Below are 15,344 nucleotides of genomic sequence, written 5' to 3' on the forward strand. Positions count from 1 at the left end.
TATAAGAGTTATGACTTGTGAGAGTGCAGTATGTGATGGGTGCTGAGGATTAAAGTCTGTAATATTGCTCCGGGTGTGACTATTTATTACCATGCTCCCAGGGTGAGGAGCGGTACAAAAAGGGGGTGGTAATGGACGGAGCATCTGAATCAATCAAACACTCACACCCAGTCAAAAGATCTGGGTTTAATCCATCACCGTTCTTTAGCCCACTCTGCCACCCCAGTTCAGACATGGCTATATGCAAATCAGTCTGACCCTGTGCCTCATGGGAACAGTCCAGCCCGAACTGCCAAGCCATGTCTTCCCTGGACTGGAAGCAAGCTTCTGAGGACCGGTTTCTGGCTGGAATGCCAGAAACCGGCTAAAGAACGGTGATGGATTAAACCCAGATCTTTTGACTGGGTGTGAGTGTTTGATTGATTCAGATGCTCCGTCCATCACCACCCCCTTTTGTACCGCTTTTGGCCACCATACGTGTGGCAGGGTATGCCCAGGCGTGAGTCCCTTGCTCACTTTGCCACTGGATTCAAGCAAGCCGGGCTGAAGACGGCTGGAATGCCAGAAAGCGGTCCTCGGAAGCTTGTTTCCGGTCCAGGGAAGACATGGCTTGGCAGTTCGGGCTGGGCTGTTCCCATGAGGCACAGGGTCAGACTGATTTGCATATAGCCATGTCTGAACTGGGGTGGCAGAGTGGGCTAAAGAACGGTGATGGATTAAACCCAGATCTTTTGACTGGGTGTGAGTGTTTGATTGATTCAGATGCTCCGTCCATCACCACCCCCTTTTGTACCGCTTTTGGCCGACATAAATGTGGCAGGGTATGCTCAGACGTGAGTCCCTTGCTCACTTTGCCACTGGATTCAAGCAAGCCGGGCTGAAGGCGGCTGGAATGCCAGAAACCGGTCCTCGGAAGCTTGTTTCCGGTCCAGGGAAGACTTGGCTTGGCAGTTCGGGCTGGACTGCTCCCATGAGGCACAGGGTCAGACTGATTTGCATATAGCCATGTCTGAACTGGGGTGGCAGAGTGGGCTAAAGAACAGTGATGGATTAAACCCAGATCTTTTGACTGGGTGTGAGTGTTTGATTGGTTCAGATGCTCCGTCCATCACCACCCCCTTCTGTACCGCTTTTGGCCGCCATAAGTGTGGCAGGGTATGCTCAGACGTGAGTCCCTTGCTCACTTTGCCACTGGATTCAAGCAAGCCGGGCTGAAGACGGCTGGAATGCCAGAAACCGGTCCTCGGAAGCTTGTTTACGGTACAGGGAAGACATGACTTGGCAGTTCGGGCTGGACTGTTCCCATGAGGCACAGGGTCAGACTGATTTGCATATAGCCATGTCTGAACTGGGGTGGCAAAGTGGGCTAAAGAACGGTGATGGATTAAACCCAGATCTTTTGACTGGGTGTGAGTGTTTGATTGATTCAGATGCTCCGTCCATCACCACCCCCTTTTGTACCGCCCAGGTGGAGGAGGACTCCGCAGCCAGTTGTTCACAATAGTGTTGGTTGATCAAGCTTTAAAATACCCCAATGTATCGACATGCCGACCACGGAACCAATCTCAGTACGTCTCTGACCCGCAGAAGGTATTTGCAGCGTTTTACAAATCACCCTCAATTATTGCCTTGACAAGTTGACATTTATGCGTTCCTATTGTCGTTTACTACTACCACTTTCAAGGTTTGTAAAACATTTATTGATACACATGGTAAATACTGTACAAATACTACATTTTCATACATAATGTAATCATCCGCAGCAAGTCACCAATGTGCGAACCAATCTCACCATCTAGTCCGTTCCCTCGGCCTTTACCCTTCTCCCTCGTTTCCCCCTTGACAATCCTCAAATGTTTCTGATTTCCCTTTTTTCCATATCCCAGTATCGCTCCCACCCTCCCTACTCCCTTACCAAATGTAACTATTTGTATATATATATATATATAAAGATAACTCTAATCACTAGTATATGCTGTAGACCATTGTACTCTCTAGCATTCCTAAGTGACGCTTAGAGTTTATCCATTTGTATCGCTTCCTTGAGTGACTCTCTTCCTTGTGTGACTTTACAACTTATACATTTGCAATTTTTTGTGCTTGTATCTTTTATGTAACGCACGTAATCCGAAATCATTAAGTATTGAAACTGGTTCTTATGTAAAGCGCTCTGATACCTTCGGGTAAAGTTCGCGCTAAATAAAATCGCATTAAATAAAATAAATAAATAAAAAAATCCCTAGGGATCTCCGAACACACAGAAACGTCCTTCAAAGATGGCCGCTACTTCGACTAAACATGAGCTATGTATGTACGCTTGTGTCTCTGAAGTGCTGATTTGACAATGTTTTAGGTCTCTCTTTTGTTTCTCTCACTGGTTTCTACAGACGCTCAGTCCAAGCCGAACTGTCACTTCTCTTGCTCCGTAGTTCGTCACTGGACACGTGATGAACAGAAGTGATAAGTAAACGAACCGCGGTGCTTGCTGGGACGGCTACCGGGAGTTATCATGGCGTCAACAAGCCGGTGAGTGTTCGCAATTCTCCACGGAAGTGCACGATAAATGGTTCGTGCCGAGAGCAGGTTTTTGGACAGATCAAGTTAAACTTAGACACTCTTAAAGGGTGGCAAGGACGCCTCAATGGACACGTACCACAGCGAGAGAAAGTCAGAAAGACGACGATGTACGAGTTGGGTGAGGGCAAGATAGTCAGTAATGGTATCAGACATTGACATGGGGAGAGAGACGAAAATTGGAAGGAGACTGAGGAGATTAAATAGCGACAGAAGAAGGGGTAAGTAGATGAGAGTAAGTGTTATGTGGCAAAGTAAATACTCTAGGATTGCTACATCCTGTGGCATTACATTTGATAGGACGGTAATGGGAAGGATGTGATAGGGGTATGAGAGAACTCAAGGAGAGGGAAGGGAAGATAGGGGCGACAGTGTTGAGGGGTGCGTGGGCGTGCCTCTCCTTTGACGTGGAGACAATGCCAGAGTACAATGGAGGAGGCTAATCAATGCTGGAAGATGGGGTGACAGTACCAGAGGGATTAAGAGGTTTCTAGTACCAGAGGGCAGGGAGTGGCTATGCCAGAGGACGAGGTATGATAGTACCGGAAGACATTAAAGGGACATCTGGTAGATGACCTAAGAAGGATGTGTGGTAGTGCCAGAGGCTTTGGGGGTGGCTGTGGCAAAAGCGAGGACAGGGTAAGTTTGCCAGAGTAGCTGAGGTGGGTATCTAGCAGTGCTAGAAGGTGTGAGGAAGGACAGTGTCAAAGGGCGTGCACAAATGACTGGATGACAGTGGCAGAGGATATGGCAGGGGTTGGGCTTCATAGTAGGTAGGTATATTAAAAATGTTATTCATTTTTTATGGTAATGTTGAATAAGATAAATGCTCCGGGTGTTTAGAGTAACAGTTGTCCTGGTAGTCTAATGTCCTGCATGTTTCAGCCCACTGTGTGATGTTTTTTCTTTTTTGTAACACTACTTTATAAACAAGGATTGGCAAAGCCACCAGATTATCACTCCTAGTAAAAAAGGCAAAAAGAACAGACGAGGGACGAATGCTGAAGAAATCAAACATTCACCCCCAGTCACAGATCTGGGTTCAATACATCTTTTTTTGCTCACTACGCCAGCCCAGTTTGGACCCAGCAACATGCAAATCAGTCGACCTTCGGCCCCCCCATGGGAACAGTTTTACCTGAACTGCCAGGCCAAGTCCTCCCTGGACCAGAAACAAGCATCCTGGGACCTGTTTCAGGGCATCCTTCCATCTTTGGCCAGGCTAGTCTGTATCCAGTGAGCACAGGACCCACGTCTGGGCATACCCTTCCTACCTAGGGCACCAAAAGCAAAAAAAACAGAGAGAGGCCCATATCTCTGTACTGTGGTGAATGTTTGACATTGTTCAGCTTCCTATCCATCTATTGTTTTCTTTGCATACTCGCAGTATATGCAAGACATACGGCTTTGACAATGTTTGCAGTTATATTCACCTAAGACATTCTGCATGAGTTCGTGCCAGTCCTTTGCTGTGAAATGTTTACCAGCCCCCTTATTTCTTCTTTGTAAAATAAAAACCTTTGAATTTTGCCCATTGTGATACAGACTATCAACACCTGACGAGTAGTGGGGAAATAAATGGGGAGTGGGGGATGGAGTGTCGGTGTCATTAATGCCATTGTTAGTTTTCTTCTGAAAGAGCAACGCTAGATCTTGAAATATTGAACTAGCTCTTCACCCTTTTGGGTGACTAAATTGGCCCAGAATACATCCCTTCACCTCACACAGGTCTGAATAACTTAATTGCCTGGCTATTGTCTGTAATCTTCCTCCAATACTGTGATATTTCCAGGCATGCCCACATCTTTTGTATGAACCGAACTGATGGCATTCAACATCTGTGGCATGCTCATGTTGACCCTGGAAACATCTTAATGTTCTCCCTTTCTTGGGGTGAAATAGGCTCTGTGCAAAATGTTGGTGTGTGTGTGTAGAGATATATATATATATATATATATATATATATATATATATATATGTGTGTGTGTGTGACGTTTTAGGACACTTTTTTAGGGGGATAAGTGAAAGCTCGAGCCCATTTGCTATCTTTGAGTAATCGTTTATGCTTGAGGCTGTCCAGGGGATACTGTCCTTGTGTTTTCAGAGTGCTCTGTGGTACCAATTTGCTAGCCTTCCTCCATTTTTCGTGGTGTATACTGAAGGTGGCAGGGTTTGACTCTGTGTTACTGTTTCTACAATTGTTCATATCATGTAGATCACCTTTATTAGTGTTTCAGTGTTAAGAATGGACTCCTGAAGTATGTATTCTAATATTGATGTTTAGACACTGGCTAGGACTCCATCTCAGAATAAGTCATTCCGTCTTAATTTATCCTACTGTTTTCGACATTGAGGGTTCTTTTGTGGTGAAAAAAACTGTTTAGGCATAAGTACTAGTGGGCTATTGAAGTGTTATTTGTAGCCCTCTCCTAAGGTACTAAGAGCAACGGGGCAGGTCTTGGGGTGAGGCTTGCGGGAAGAACAAACTATATAATAAACTCTCCCCATTTTGGGAATTCTTTAGGCATGTTTCAAACAATTGGTGTCCAGATAGCCACCAGACTGCCCACTGTAGCTGGGTATCTAAACGGTATAATTTAAATTCTTGTGCCCCGAGTTCTTTACGTTCTGTTGAAGCTTTAACTTTGCTAGTAATGACCTGCGGCGGCCAGATTCAGATCTGTAAAAAAAACTTTGCAGGCAAATATATTGGGAGATTTGTAAGGTAGTAGAGGAGGCAAGGTAGCATTACCATTTTCACTATTGCAATCAGCTCCATCACTTGTTGAGGGCAATATTTTCCAAAACTCTCACTGAGATATTAGGGCACTCCCTGTCCTTCCCAAGTTCCAGTCCAACAGATCTGCTTCGGAGTGGTAAATCCTTGCCCTCAAGTAACAAAAGGTCTTGTGTTCCCGCTTTACATCTCTACTGCCTATGTACACTCTGCACTGGTCTCCATCCGGGTCAGTGGGGAACTGACGAGATTTTGCCAAGGCAGGCACCTCCCCAAACACATTCAGGAATTGGGGAACTGATGTTAGAGCATCCTTTGAACCTCTTCCGTATAGCAACATGTCATCGGCATAGTGGTATGGAGTTTCCCCTGACAGTATGATGCCCCAGTCTTGTCTCTCCTGTCTCAGCGTTCAAACAGTTTCAATCAGATACTTGAATTCTTTCTTTTGAGAAGCTTTGCACCTATGGTCATAAACCTTAAAAACAGAACAATTGTATTGGTCTAAAAATGTTAAAGAAAGAACCTTGCCCATACTTTTTAAATCCATTATCTTTTATTTGGTCCAGAAGTATTTCCTGTAGTACTGATTAAGCCTTTTATTATTTTAAGTTTGATTAAGCGAGTTGTTTTGTGTTTAGTAGTAGTAACTTCATTTGTTTTGCCAAACAACTAGTAGTTTTAGCATATGTAATATAAATAGTGTTGCCCTAATTGTGTTTTTTTTAACCTAGTCATGTTTATTAGGCTTTTAACACAATCATAGGTATACTAAACTGCGAGCAATAATGCAGGCATTAATCCCAGTACAGAGTTCAGATTATTCAGATAACTCATTACAGGTGTAAACATTACTAAAACCCCACGAACCTCAGACATCCCTCTATCCAGAGTAATAACAATATTTCGGAAGGCATTGTTTGACTTGAGTGATCCCATAATGAAGTGTAGTTATGTCAATGTGTGCTGTAGCTTATGGGCCGTTTGACCTATATCCAGGTGTTCAAAAATCCTAAAAATGTTACCGGACATCCAGGTCTAGTGACTTGAATAATCTACTTGACCTTAGTGTATTACTCTTGCTCTATGAACTGGAAATTGTGTGATCCTAGGCAAATATTTTACCGAATAACTTTTTTCTTCATTATCACATATAAGAGCATCTTCAAATATGTGAGCTCAGCTTGTCTGCTGTACACAAGTATTTTGTTTTATTTATTAGACTAAAACTTTACTCCATGTATAATGAGAATCTGGCTCACATGTGTACATATAACCCCTTACGTGCCATGTATTGGAATTAATATTACAGTAATTTGCCGCGGCCAGGGCGACTGACTCCGGAATCTGGGGATCACGGTTCGATCCCCGGCACCGGCTGCAGATTAGCCCAGCACCATGTGACTCTGGGCAATAGCTTGCTTAATCTTCCCGACTGCCCCCAGCGCCTGGAGACCCTTACGGGTGATTGTTTGCGCTTTACAAATGTGGATAACAAGCTATTTAAATGTGTTAGAGAAAAACTGGCATCCTACGATATTTCATTGCACACTCCCTGTACAACAGCACAATTGTCAGACAGTTCATACTATAAAATCCTTTAACTTTGCAGTTGGTGAAAAAACTAAACCCCAATCCTCAGGATAAAGGAAGCAGCAATTTGTAGAACTTCATTAGCTGGCATTTGGCCTATGTCTTTGAATGCACAGCAAATGTGACCATATAAAAACAAGACTTAAATACATCTTTTTTCTTCATTCATTTTTCTGAATGAAAGTACACATTTGGTTGTTTGGCAAACAAGTTGATAATATTACTAAACAAAGCAACTCATTTAATCAAACCTGAAATGACAAAAGGGCTTAATCGGTACCAGAGAAAAGACTTCTTGACCCACTAAATAATGTTGGATTAAAAAAGTATGGGCAAAGTTCTTTCTTTAACATTTATATACCTACACAATTGTCCTGTTTCTAAGGTTTATGGCCATAGGTACGAAGCTGTTCAAAAGCAAGAATTTAGGTATCTGATGTGTTTAATATGTAAATATCTGTTTGAACGCTGAGATGGGAGGAACAAGACTGGGGCATCATAAGTTCAGGAGAGACTTCTTACCACTCTATGCTGATGTTGCTGTATATAACGAGATTCAAAGAGTGTTGCCAGCTTGAGTTCTCTAGCCAGAACGGCCCAGTAGGCCCTTAAACAATCTTGCCCTAATAAAATAAGACCCGCCATAGCAAATGGGTGACTAAATTTTCTTTAGGCCTGTTTCTCAGTGACTATGGAATCATGGGAAATAATGGTTTCTTATGTATCAAATTCTCTTTATTGGATCCCTGTCACCCTCAAAAGCCTGTCCATTGCCATTATGGTCTACAGCCTCCGATTCCAATGTCATGTAGTTGGTGGATCTTTCCTCCGTCATTGTACTGCCATGGCCATTTTGACAGCCTCCAAGAAATTCCACATGAGTCTGTCGTCAGCCCTTCTTGGGTGTTCCAGGGTGTGAGAGTAAAAGCCCAGCAAGAACAAGAGCAAAATCTCGGTGTTAGGGTATCTTAGCATTGTTTTCATGGCTGCCATGATTTCTGTTCAGAAAGGCTGAATGTGAATGCAGTCCCTCCAGGTATGCCTGACGTTCCTCAACACCACCCCTCCAGCAGAGAGCTATTGATCTTGGGTAGATTTTGTCATTTGTTTGAGCATAGGTACCAGTAAATTTATACTTTATAGCATGCTTCCCTTCCCAGGGTAGAGCCAGAAGGCTGCATTAAATCTCCCAAAGTTGCATCCGTTACACATCCTCTCTCTCTGCCCCAGTCCCTCTGCCAATTTCCACCTATATGGCCAGCATGCCGGAGCGGCACTATCTAGAGTGAACTTTGTATATTGACAAAATCACTCCCCTGGCCAGCAGCACACATTTCTCAATAAGGGGTTAAGTCTGTTGGTTGATGTCTTAATATTGGGTTTCAAAGCCCAATACCTCAACTGGGTATAATGAAAATGCTCAGTCTTATCTACCCTGAGGATGTGCTTACAAAGGAGAGAATCTCACCATGTTGAAAAATGCCTGATATTTTAGGATAACCTCTCTTCCTCCAGTTATCGAAAGTACCTGGAGTTAATGCCGTGGTGAAAGCAGGGTTTATAATTAATGTAGTGTGTACTGAGGGGAAGGAGAGGAGTCCAGGGCACCTCCTATTCGAGTCCCAAACTATGACTAATGTTAATGGGGGTGGTAAGATAGGCATTGGGAAGGTTGATCATGCTTATGTTTGCATGCAGAGATCCCAAATGGTCTGGCCGCTATCTCCCGGTCCGTACCTAGCCACAATTTATCAGTTGCTTAGAGGGACCATTCTGACATGATGTGCAGCTTTATACTATGTGGGGAAGTGGGGGCGCCAGCGCACCCTTCTGTTTAGGTTGGCAGAAAGATTTGTAGGGCAACCAAAGTTGCCTTTTTGCCAAACAAAATCTATAAATTCCTGAGTGCCGAAATAAGTCTTTGCAAATCGTAATGGATATTGCTTGAAAAGGATAAAGGGCCCTGGGTAGTATGTTCGTTTTAATGGCATGTTTGAGGTCGAAATTTATTTTAATAGGGGGTGGGTAGTTAGCTTTGTAGAAGTTCACTGTGTTCAGGTTCATGTGACGGCCCCCTATCCCCCGCCCCATATAACCTAGTGCAATAGCATTTTGGGTTTCCAGGTGTCAATCACTCCTTTGGTTAAGTTTAATATTTTGCACGTTACTAGATTCTAAAGCTTGAGGCTTCTTCAAAAGCAGATAGTTGGGCTATAAGGTGAGTAATGAAAATGGTCTGCAATACTTAAGTGAGCAGGACAGTGTCTGCAAATGTTGTTTTATGAGTATCCTGGTCGAATATGATCACTGCCACAATGTGTCTGCCCTTGTGATAACCGCAAAGGGTTTCGAAAATAAAAGCAAAGAGTAATCAGGAGCAAGGGATCTCCTTACAAATGCCCCTCATGAGTGGGAAACGGCACAACAGTCTACGATTAAAGGTGACTAAAGGTGGTGGCATGATGCGCCTTGGCCATCTTTATGAAGCCACAGCTGAATTCAATTTTATGGTGTACCATGTTGATGAAGCACTGGTCCACCCTTTTGAAAAGCATTTTCAGCATCTAGCAATATTGGCACTTCTGGCAAAGACTTTCTCTTAACTTTTTAAACCAGGTGTACTAACCGCTATGTGTCGTGTCAGTTTCTGAGGAGTCCGGATGGATTAGACATGGGAGGAGGGTATCTAATCTGGTTGCATATATTCTAGAATATATTTTTCACCAACATTCATCAGTACAGTGGACCGATGAGAGGTATGTTTCCTAATTTTCATCTTACTAGATGGTAGCCTTGCTCATGGACGGAGGGGAGAAGTGTCAATGTATGAAATCTGCCTTTTCTACTTGGGTCACACCGATTTTCACCTTTTGTTGGGTGCATGGTGTTTAAAAGTGGGGCATGTATAAAATTAATATTACCATGTCCCTACAGTGACCCAGCTAAAAAAACTATTTTTAACTGTGGAAGGCCATTCTGTCCCAAGTAGAAAACTACACTAAAGATGAAAATACCTATGCTGGATCTCCAGACTGAGACGAGCTAGAAAAATAACCAAACCACTATTTTTAATAGCTACTAAAGTCCAATTCAATGGTCTAGTAAAATATTCAATAAAAATTAGGAAAAAGTTTAACCTTTAGAAAGTTAAAATCTTTCTGCCAAACTGTCTGAAGTCTAATTACCATTAGTATGTGCCAGCTCTCAACCTGTGCTCAGCCTTGAATAGGTGTGAACAAGGTGTGAAATGCCTCCCAGCAGCAAACCGTAGAGTGACCGAAAGGGAGAGATAATTCCACTGAACTCCACAGAATATTCATCTTTCGGATCCCCTGTCTGGTTGGTGAATGACCCTGCTTTTATACTACCAGATTTGTCTCCGGGTTTGTTGTGGATACCATACCTGCTTCAAACTGGATTTTAGTATTCAATATTGGAGGGCACTGGGGATTTCTCGGACACTCTTGAAGCACACACAGCCACCCTTAAGAACCAACGTTAAGTGTGGTTAAATGCTTTTCCCCATATTGATCCATGGCATTTTGGGCCTGTTGGAAAACAGGAGCTAATACAAAAGTGGGTACGGTTGGCCCGGAAACTTTTGTCTCATTTGTTAGGGAGTCCCACCCAATAGCTAGTGCCAGGCATAAATGTGGCACCTACAGGCACCCACTTAAGAAAGCTTTCTGGACGTGTGGAAGGTCATAAGAGGACTAGACCTACTCCCTGTGATTTCAGAGGATCCCTGGAGGCATGGACCTGTTCCTCTTGTATCCAGACAAAGATGTTGGCTCCTATTGACAGTTGTCTAAGCTTCTGAGTTACAGGGAGAAAACAAGCTCTTGCCTGTTCCTAGAAGTGCCTGGCCGACCAATAGCAACAGGACTTCAACTGGACTTTGATGTTGGCATATGCCTGATACCCTGGGAGTTTCCAAGTACCCTCTTCTGAGGATGTGGATGGCCTTAAGCGTGTACACCTATAGCTGGTTGGGTCTTAAAAGACTAAGTCAGAGGGTAAAATCTTTGACCTGGACGAAACTGGTTGGTGTATTTGGCCCTCACCCCTTTGCAGTAAGCCTCAAGTCCCACCTAGGTCCAGTTTACAGTGGCCATTGACTATCATTGGTTCTTTGTGCTTTTTGGTGCTTGTCCTATTTAAGTTTAAACATTCATATCTCTGGTACCCCTTATTGGATTTTTGTCATTTTGTGTATACTAAATAATACACTATTTTCTTCGGTTTTGGATTTGTATTCTTCATTTTACTTTATTACTCTTTTTGTACTGCGTCTGTACATTTCACGTTGCCCTAAGTTAGGCATGTCTGTTGTGTGCCATGGATAACCAGGGGTTGAGCTCAGGTTAATATAGTGACCTTAAGAGTTCACCCTGACGAGTTATGATTATTCTTTGAGGTGGGCAGTCAGTTTCTTGCAGTCACCCATCCCTCCACCCAAAGTGCGTTGAAGAGCCCATTTGTGTGCCCAACTAAGGAGTTAGCAAAGGTTTTATGAAAGCTTTTGGTAAAGCCATCAGGGCCAGGCACTTTGTTAAGCTTTGATTTGATAGCTGCCTGAACCTTTTGGCGTATTCAAGCATTTCCTCCTGATCTGGGGTTAAGGCCTGGAGGGGCACTGATGACAAGTAAGCTGCTTCTTGCCTTTCATGTGGATGGTCCGAGTGTAGAGAGGATTAGAAATCCTGGACGTCTTGAAGGGAGTAATCACGAAAGACCACCGGGTCACGTAGACCTCCTCACCGTGCCTTCTGAAATAATGAGGAATCGGACAACCAGTAGAGAATACCAACCAAGCCTTTATTCATTACTCTGCAGATTGAGCCCTGCCAGAACAGCCTCCTGTGGAATCTGCTGAGGGACTGGACTCTCCCCTCCTCGGGCACATAGTAAAACCCCCGAAAGCTGAACTCCCACCCCACCAGTGGAAAATCACCCAGCTCAGACGCTGGCGAACAATGGGGTACAGAGAACAGAGCCAGTACTGGTGGATACATACTCCCTATGTCTGCTGTGCAAGGTCACACTTCCGCTTCTCGGCTCATTCTCTCATGGGAGGAGGATTGCGAGCAGGGAATGGTATGCAGAGTCGGACAATCATCTCCTCATAGAACGGAGACTTTCACCTTGGACTGGATACAGAAAGAAGGGAAAATGTCACACAGCAGTCTGTTGCAAGCAAAGAAATGAACATCAGAGTATTGTGAGGCCTACCCGCCACTACTAGGCAGATCAAATAATACATGGAGCTCACAAAACTGACATGAGTCTGCCATTACATAAGAACCACAAAGGGAAGATCATGAGCCATACACACTCTAATGGAGCAAACGAGTGGCAAAATGAAAATTGCAGGCAAGGCTAACATACTGTATTGGTGCATGAACAAAAGGAAAAGGGGTAATACGTGGCACAATCTATCAGTCTCCTAGATTATCTTCTGCTTTAAACATCTGCCTTGAGGGTGATGTTCTGCACTTTTACACTCTCCATTTTCTATACGAGCCCAGTAAGATACGGGGTCTCACCTTAATGACTTGGTAATTAGAGACTTGACAGAGTAGAGCAAATTCAGCCTGATTAGTTGTCTTCGCTTTGAGCTTATCCTGTAACAGATGTAACTGTGCAGAGAAGGCAGAGATGAGGTGTGGACCTATAGTACTGCTCAGCCTGAATGAGCTCACTCTAGAGAAGATCTTACTTGTTCCTCAGTTTTTAGGCTGGACATAATCCCTGTGCATGGCGCATCTGTATCAGAATGCGGTGGTACATTTACATAAGCAAAACCAGACACGCTCACGGACCATCATTGGTAATTGCAGTGTCTTAAAGAAATTCAATCGATATTCATAACGGATAACTCTGGACTGTACGGCAATATAAACTGAAGAACAAAAGGACTCGATGGAACGTGCTGTGGGCAAAGGTCGGAGACTCAAGTGTATAGGTTTGATAAGTGCTCATTGTTCTATGCCCTCAACATTTTGGGCAGGACGAAGCTGAACAGGATCTAGATACTCCCAATATAGTTGGAAACTAAGAATAAGGTTCCACAACGCGTGGTGACAGGCTTGCGCCTTTAGATAACCTAAGGTGTAGTTGTGCATATGAGAACTGCTCACTCATACAGGGTAAGGACTGGCCCTAATCTCCATGCCTTATGTGGAGGAGTAGGGAGAATGTTGGGGGGGTGGGGGTGGCACCGGAAGTGGTGCAGACAATTGAAGGGGCTAGCTGCTGTGAAAACGTTTCCTATAGCTAAAAGGAGTGGGGAAGAGGACGGAGAGAGGGCACTAATCCATAGTATGGTAGAAGACGTCTGTGAGGATATACAGAAGTATAGACACGAGAAAAGACGGGGATGGGTATAACTCATTCTCAGGTAGAGCAACTAACAATAGTCTGGTTAGTAGCTTTATGAGGTCACCCTTTTTGTGGAGGTATCGGATGTGTGTGAGGAATAGGGACTAGATGTCTTGAAAGGTATCCAATTAGTTTCTCATACAAAGCAGTCTTGTACAGCTCAATCCACTCTTCTTGTGTGGGTATCTGGGGAGATTATGCATGGTGGATGCCGGCCGGGTGTAGGTTCCTCTTCCACCTGTATGCAGAGGAGGGTGTCATGCCCTTTTCTCTTTTCCGACAAGAGTATGGGTTGCCGGAGTCAGAGAGTCTCTGATACTTACAAGCGCGACACTGGGCACTTAGTTAACATGTACGTCCTTCGGCTGACAGGCGATTGCTGCCATATGAATATTGGTTGATTACACGCAAATCGGACAAACAACTCATCTCAGACCTGTATCAGATGTTGCTAGCTACATGCACTCCTACTTGTAACGCAGGGAGGGCACGTTGGGAGAGGGAATTGGGGAGAGACTTTAGTCATAAGGAATGGGAGGGCATATGTTATAGAGCCAGGCACTCCGGATATCATATGGGACTTACAGATACTCACTAAAGTTGCAACCTATTGGTATTATACCCTGAGCTGTTGCACGTGATGGATCATGCAAGAGATGCGACGTGTTGGCGAGGTTGCGGTCAGATAGGCACACTAGTACAGCTGCTTTGGGATTGCGCCCACCTTCAAGAATATTGGAAGCAAATTCTGGACGAGGCGGACACACACTTTGATACAGCGATCCTATTTGCTGTTAGGGTCACGTATCCGCTTCGCTCCCGCAGAGCCGTTTGATTGCTATTGCGCTGGGCTCTGCCATTCAGAATATTGTTACCCACTGGCGCACAGCGCATATCCCCACATTCCTGGGTTGGCTTCACCGTTTGTGGCTAGGGTTGGATATGGAGAAGCTCTCACTGACATTGGTGGGGGAGGGATCAAAGTACGCAGAATGGTGGCAGCCATTCCTGTCCCTACTGGCCTCGGAATTTCGAGAGGTTACATGTCCCCGCTATTTGTGCTTATTACGTCTCTGAGGTGGTTCGCCGGCGACGGACTAATGGGGGTGTGCACATGGACGAGTTGATTGGTGGACCTGGAACATGGGAGGAGGGAGGGAAGGGGTGGGTTGTGTGGGGGGGGGGGGGCTTTGTTTGCGTATCTTTTGTTCTCTACTGAAGGTTGTTTACCTACACATACAGTATGCCCTTCAGCGGGCCTCCTTCTGCAGTGTTGGATGGTCTGGCCCGTTTCTTCTGAGCTGTGGGTTTTGCTGCACAACGAGCGGGGGGATATACAGACACCTGCTTTTGCATGTATGTGCTATGACCTTTGAATAAAAAGATTTAATACTAAAGTGTTTCATAAATCCTTTACAAATTGCTGTTTAAGTTAAGCCCGACTGCTCTGTGCTAGGCTACCAGAAGGTGAGCCCAGGTTACTTTTAGGTGTGTTTGTGACTTACCCTGACTAGGATTGTGGTTCCTGCTTGGACAGGGTGCTGTCATCCAGAAATCTAATTTTTAGCACAAATGTGAACTATTGAGTGTGAAAGAAGGAGGTAGTCTGATCTGGATTAAGTGTGTTGCTGGAAGATGCATGTATTCTTTATCAAAAGAATGTAGGAGATGCCATATGTCCACTAGATCATGATCTTTTAAATTGTCACCAAGTATTGCTCCGTCACCATTATTGGCCATATCTACAAGTCCTGTCTAGGACATCATCCATGGACAGATTCCAACCACCTCCGATGATAGTGAGTGCCATGCCTGTTTCGATCAAAATGGGTATAAGTTTATTGTTGAGGTGGAGCATATATTAGGATTTGTTGCCATGGGCATGTCTGCAATACCTACACAGATCACTTGTGAGCCATTTCACAGTTTGGCCTGTACACATCTCCAATCCGCCTCTACCCCTAACTTAAGTACTGCACAACAGAATTGATCCTCCACATTTCTTCGGCTTGACTTGTGGGATACGTTTTTGGGATTCTGGAGGGGATTTACAGCTGCA

General features: G+C 44.4%; 1 protein-coding gene across 2 annotated transcripts in view; it reads left to right on the top strand.

The window, feature by feature from the left end:
* The first annotated feature begins 2,251 nt into the window (after window positions 1-2,251).
* GTF2B (general transcription factor IIB) overlaps window positions 2,252-15,344 on the top strand; it is a 163,087-nt gene continuing 149,994 nt past the window's right edge. The window contains exon 1 of one of the 2 annotated variants that reach the window (XM_086953967.1): window positions 2,252-2,526. In XM_086953967.1, the coding sequence (XP_086810093.1) occupies window positions 2,510-2,526 (17 nt within the window). In that variant the 5' untranslated portion in view covers window positions 2,252-2,509. Of the gene's footprint in view, window positions 2,796-15,344 lie in introns of both variants that reach the window. The other variant, XM_086953969.1, reaches the window with a different exon arrangement.

Source organism: Lissotriton vulgaris, chromosome 1_1, assembly GCF_964263255.1.
Source record: "Lissotriton vulgaris chromosome 1_1, aLisVul1.2, whole genome shotgun sequence".
NCBI lineage: Eukaryota > Metazoa > Chordata > Amphibia > Caudata > Salamandridae > Lissotriton > Lissotriton vulgaris.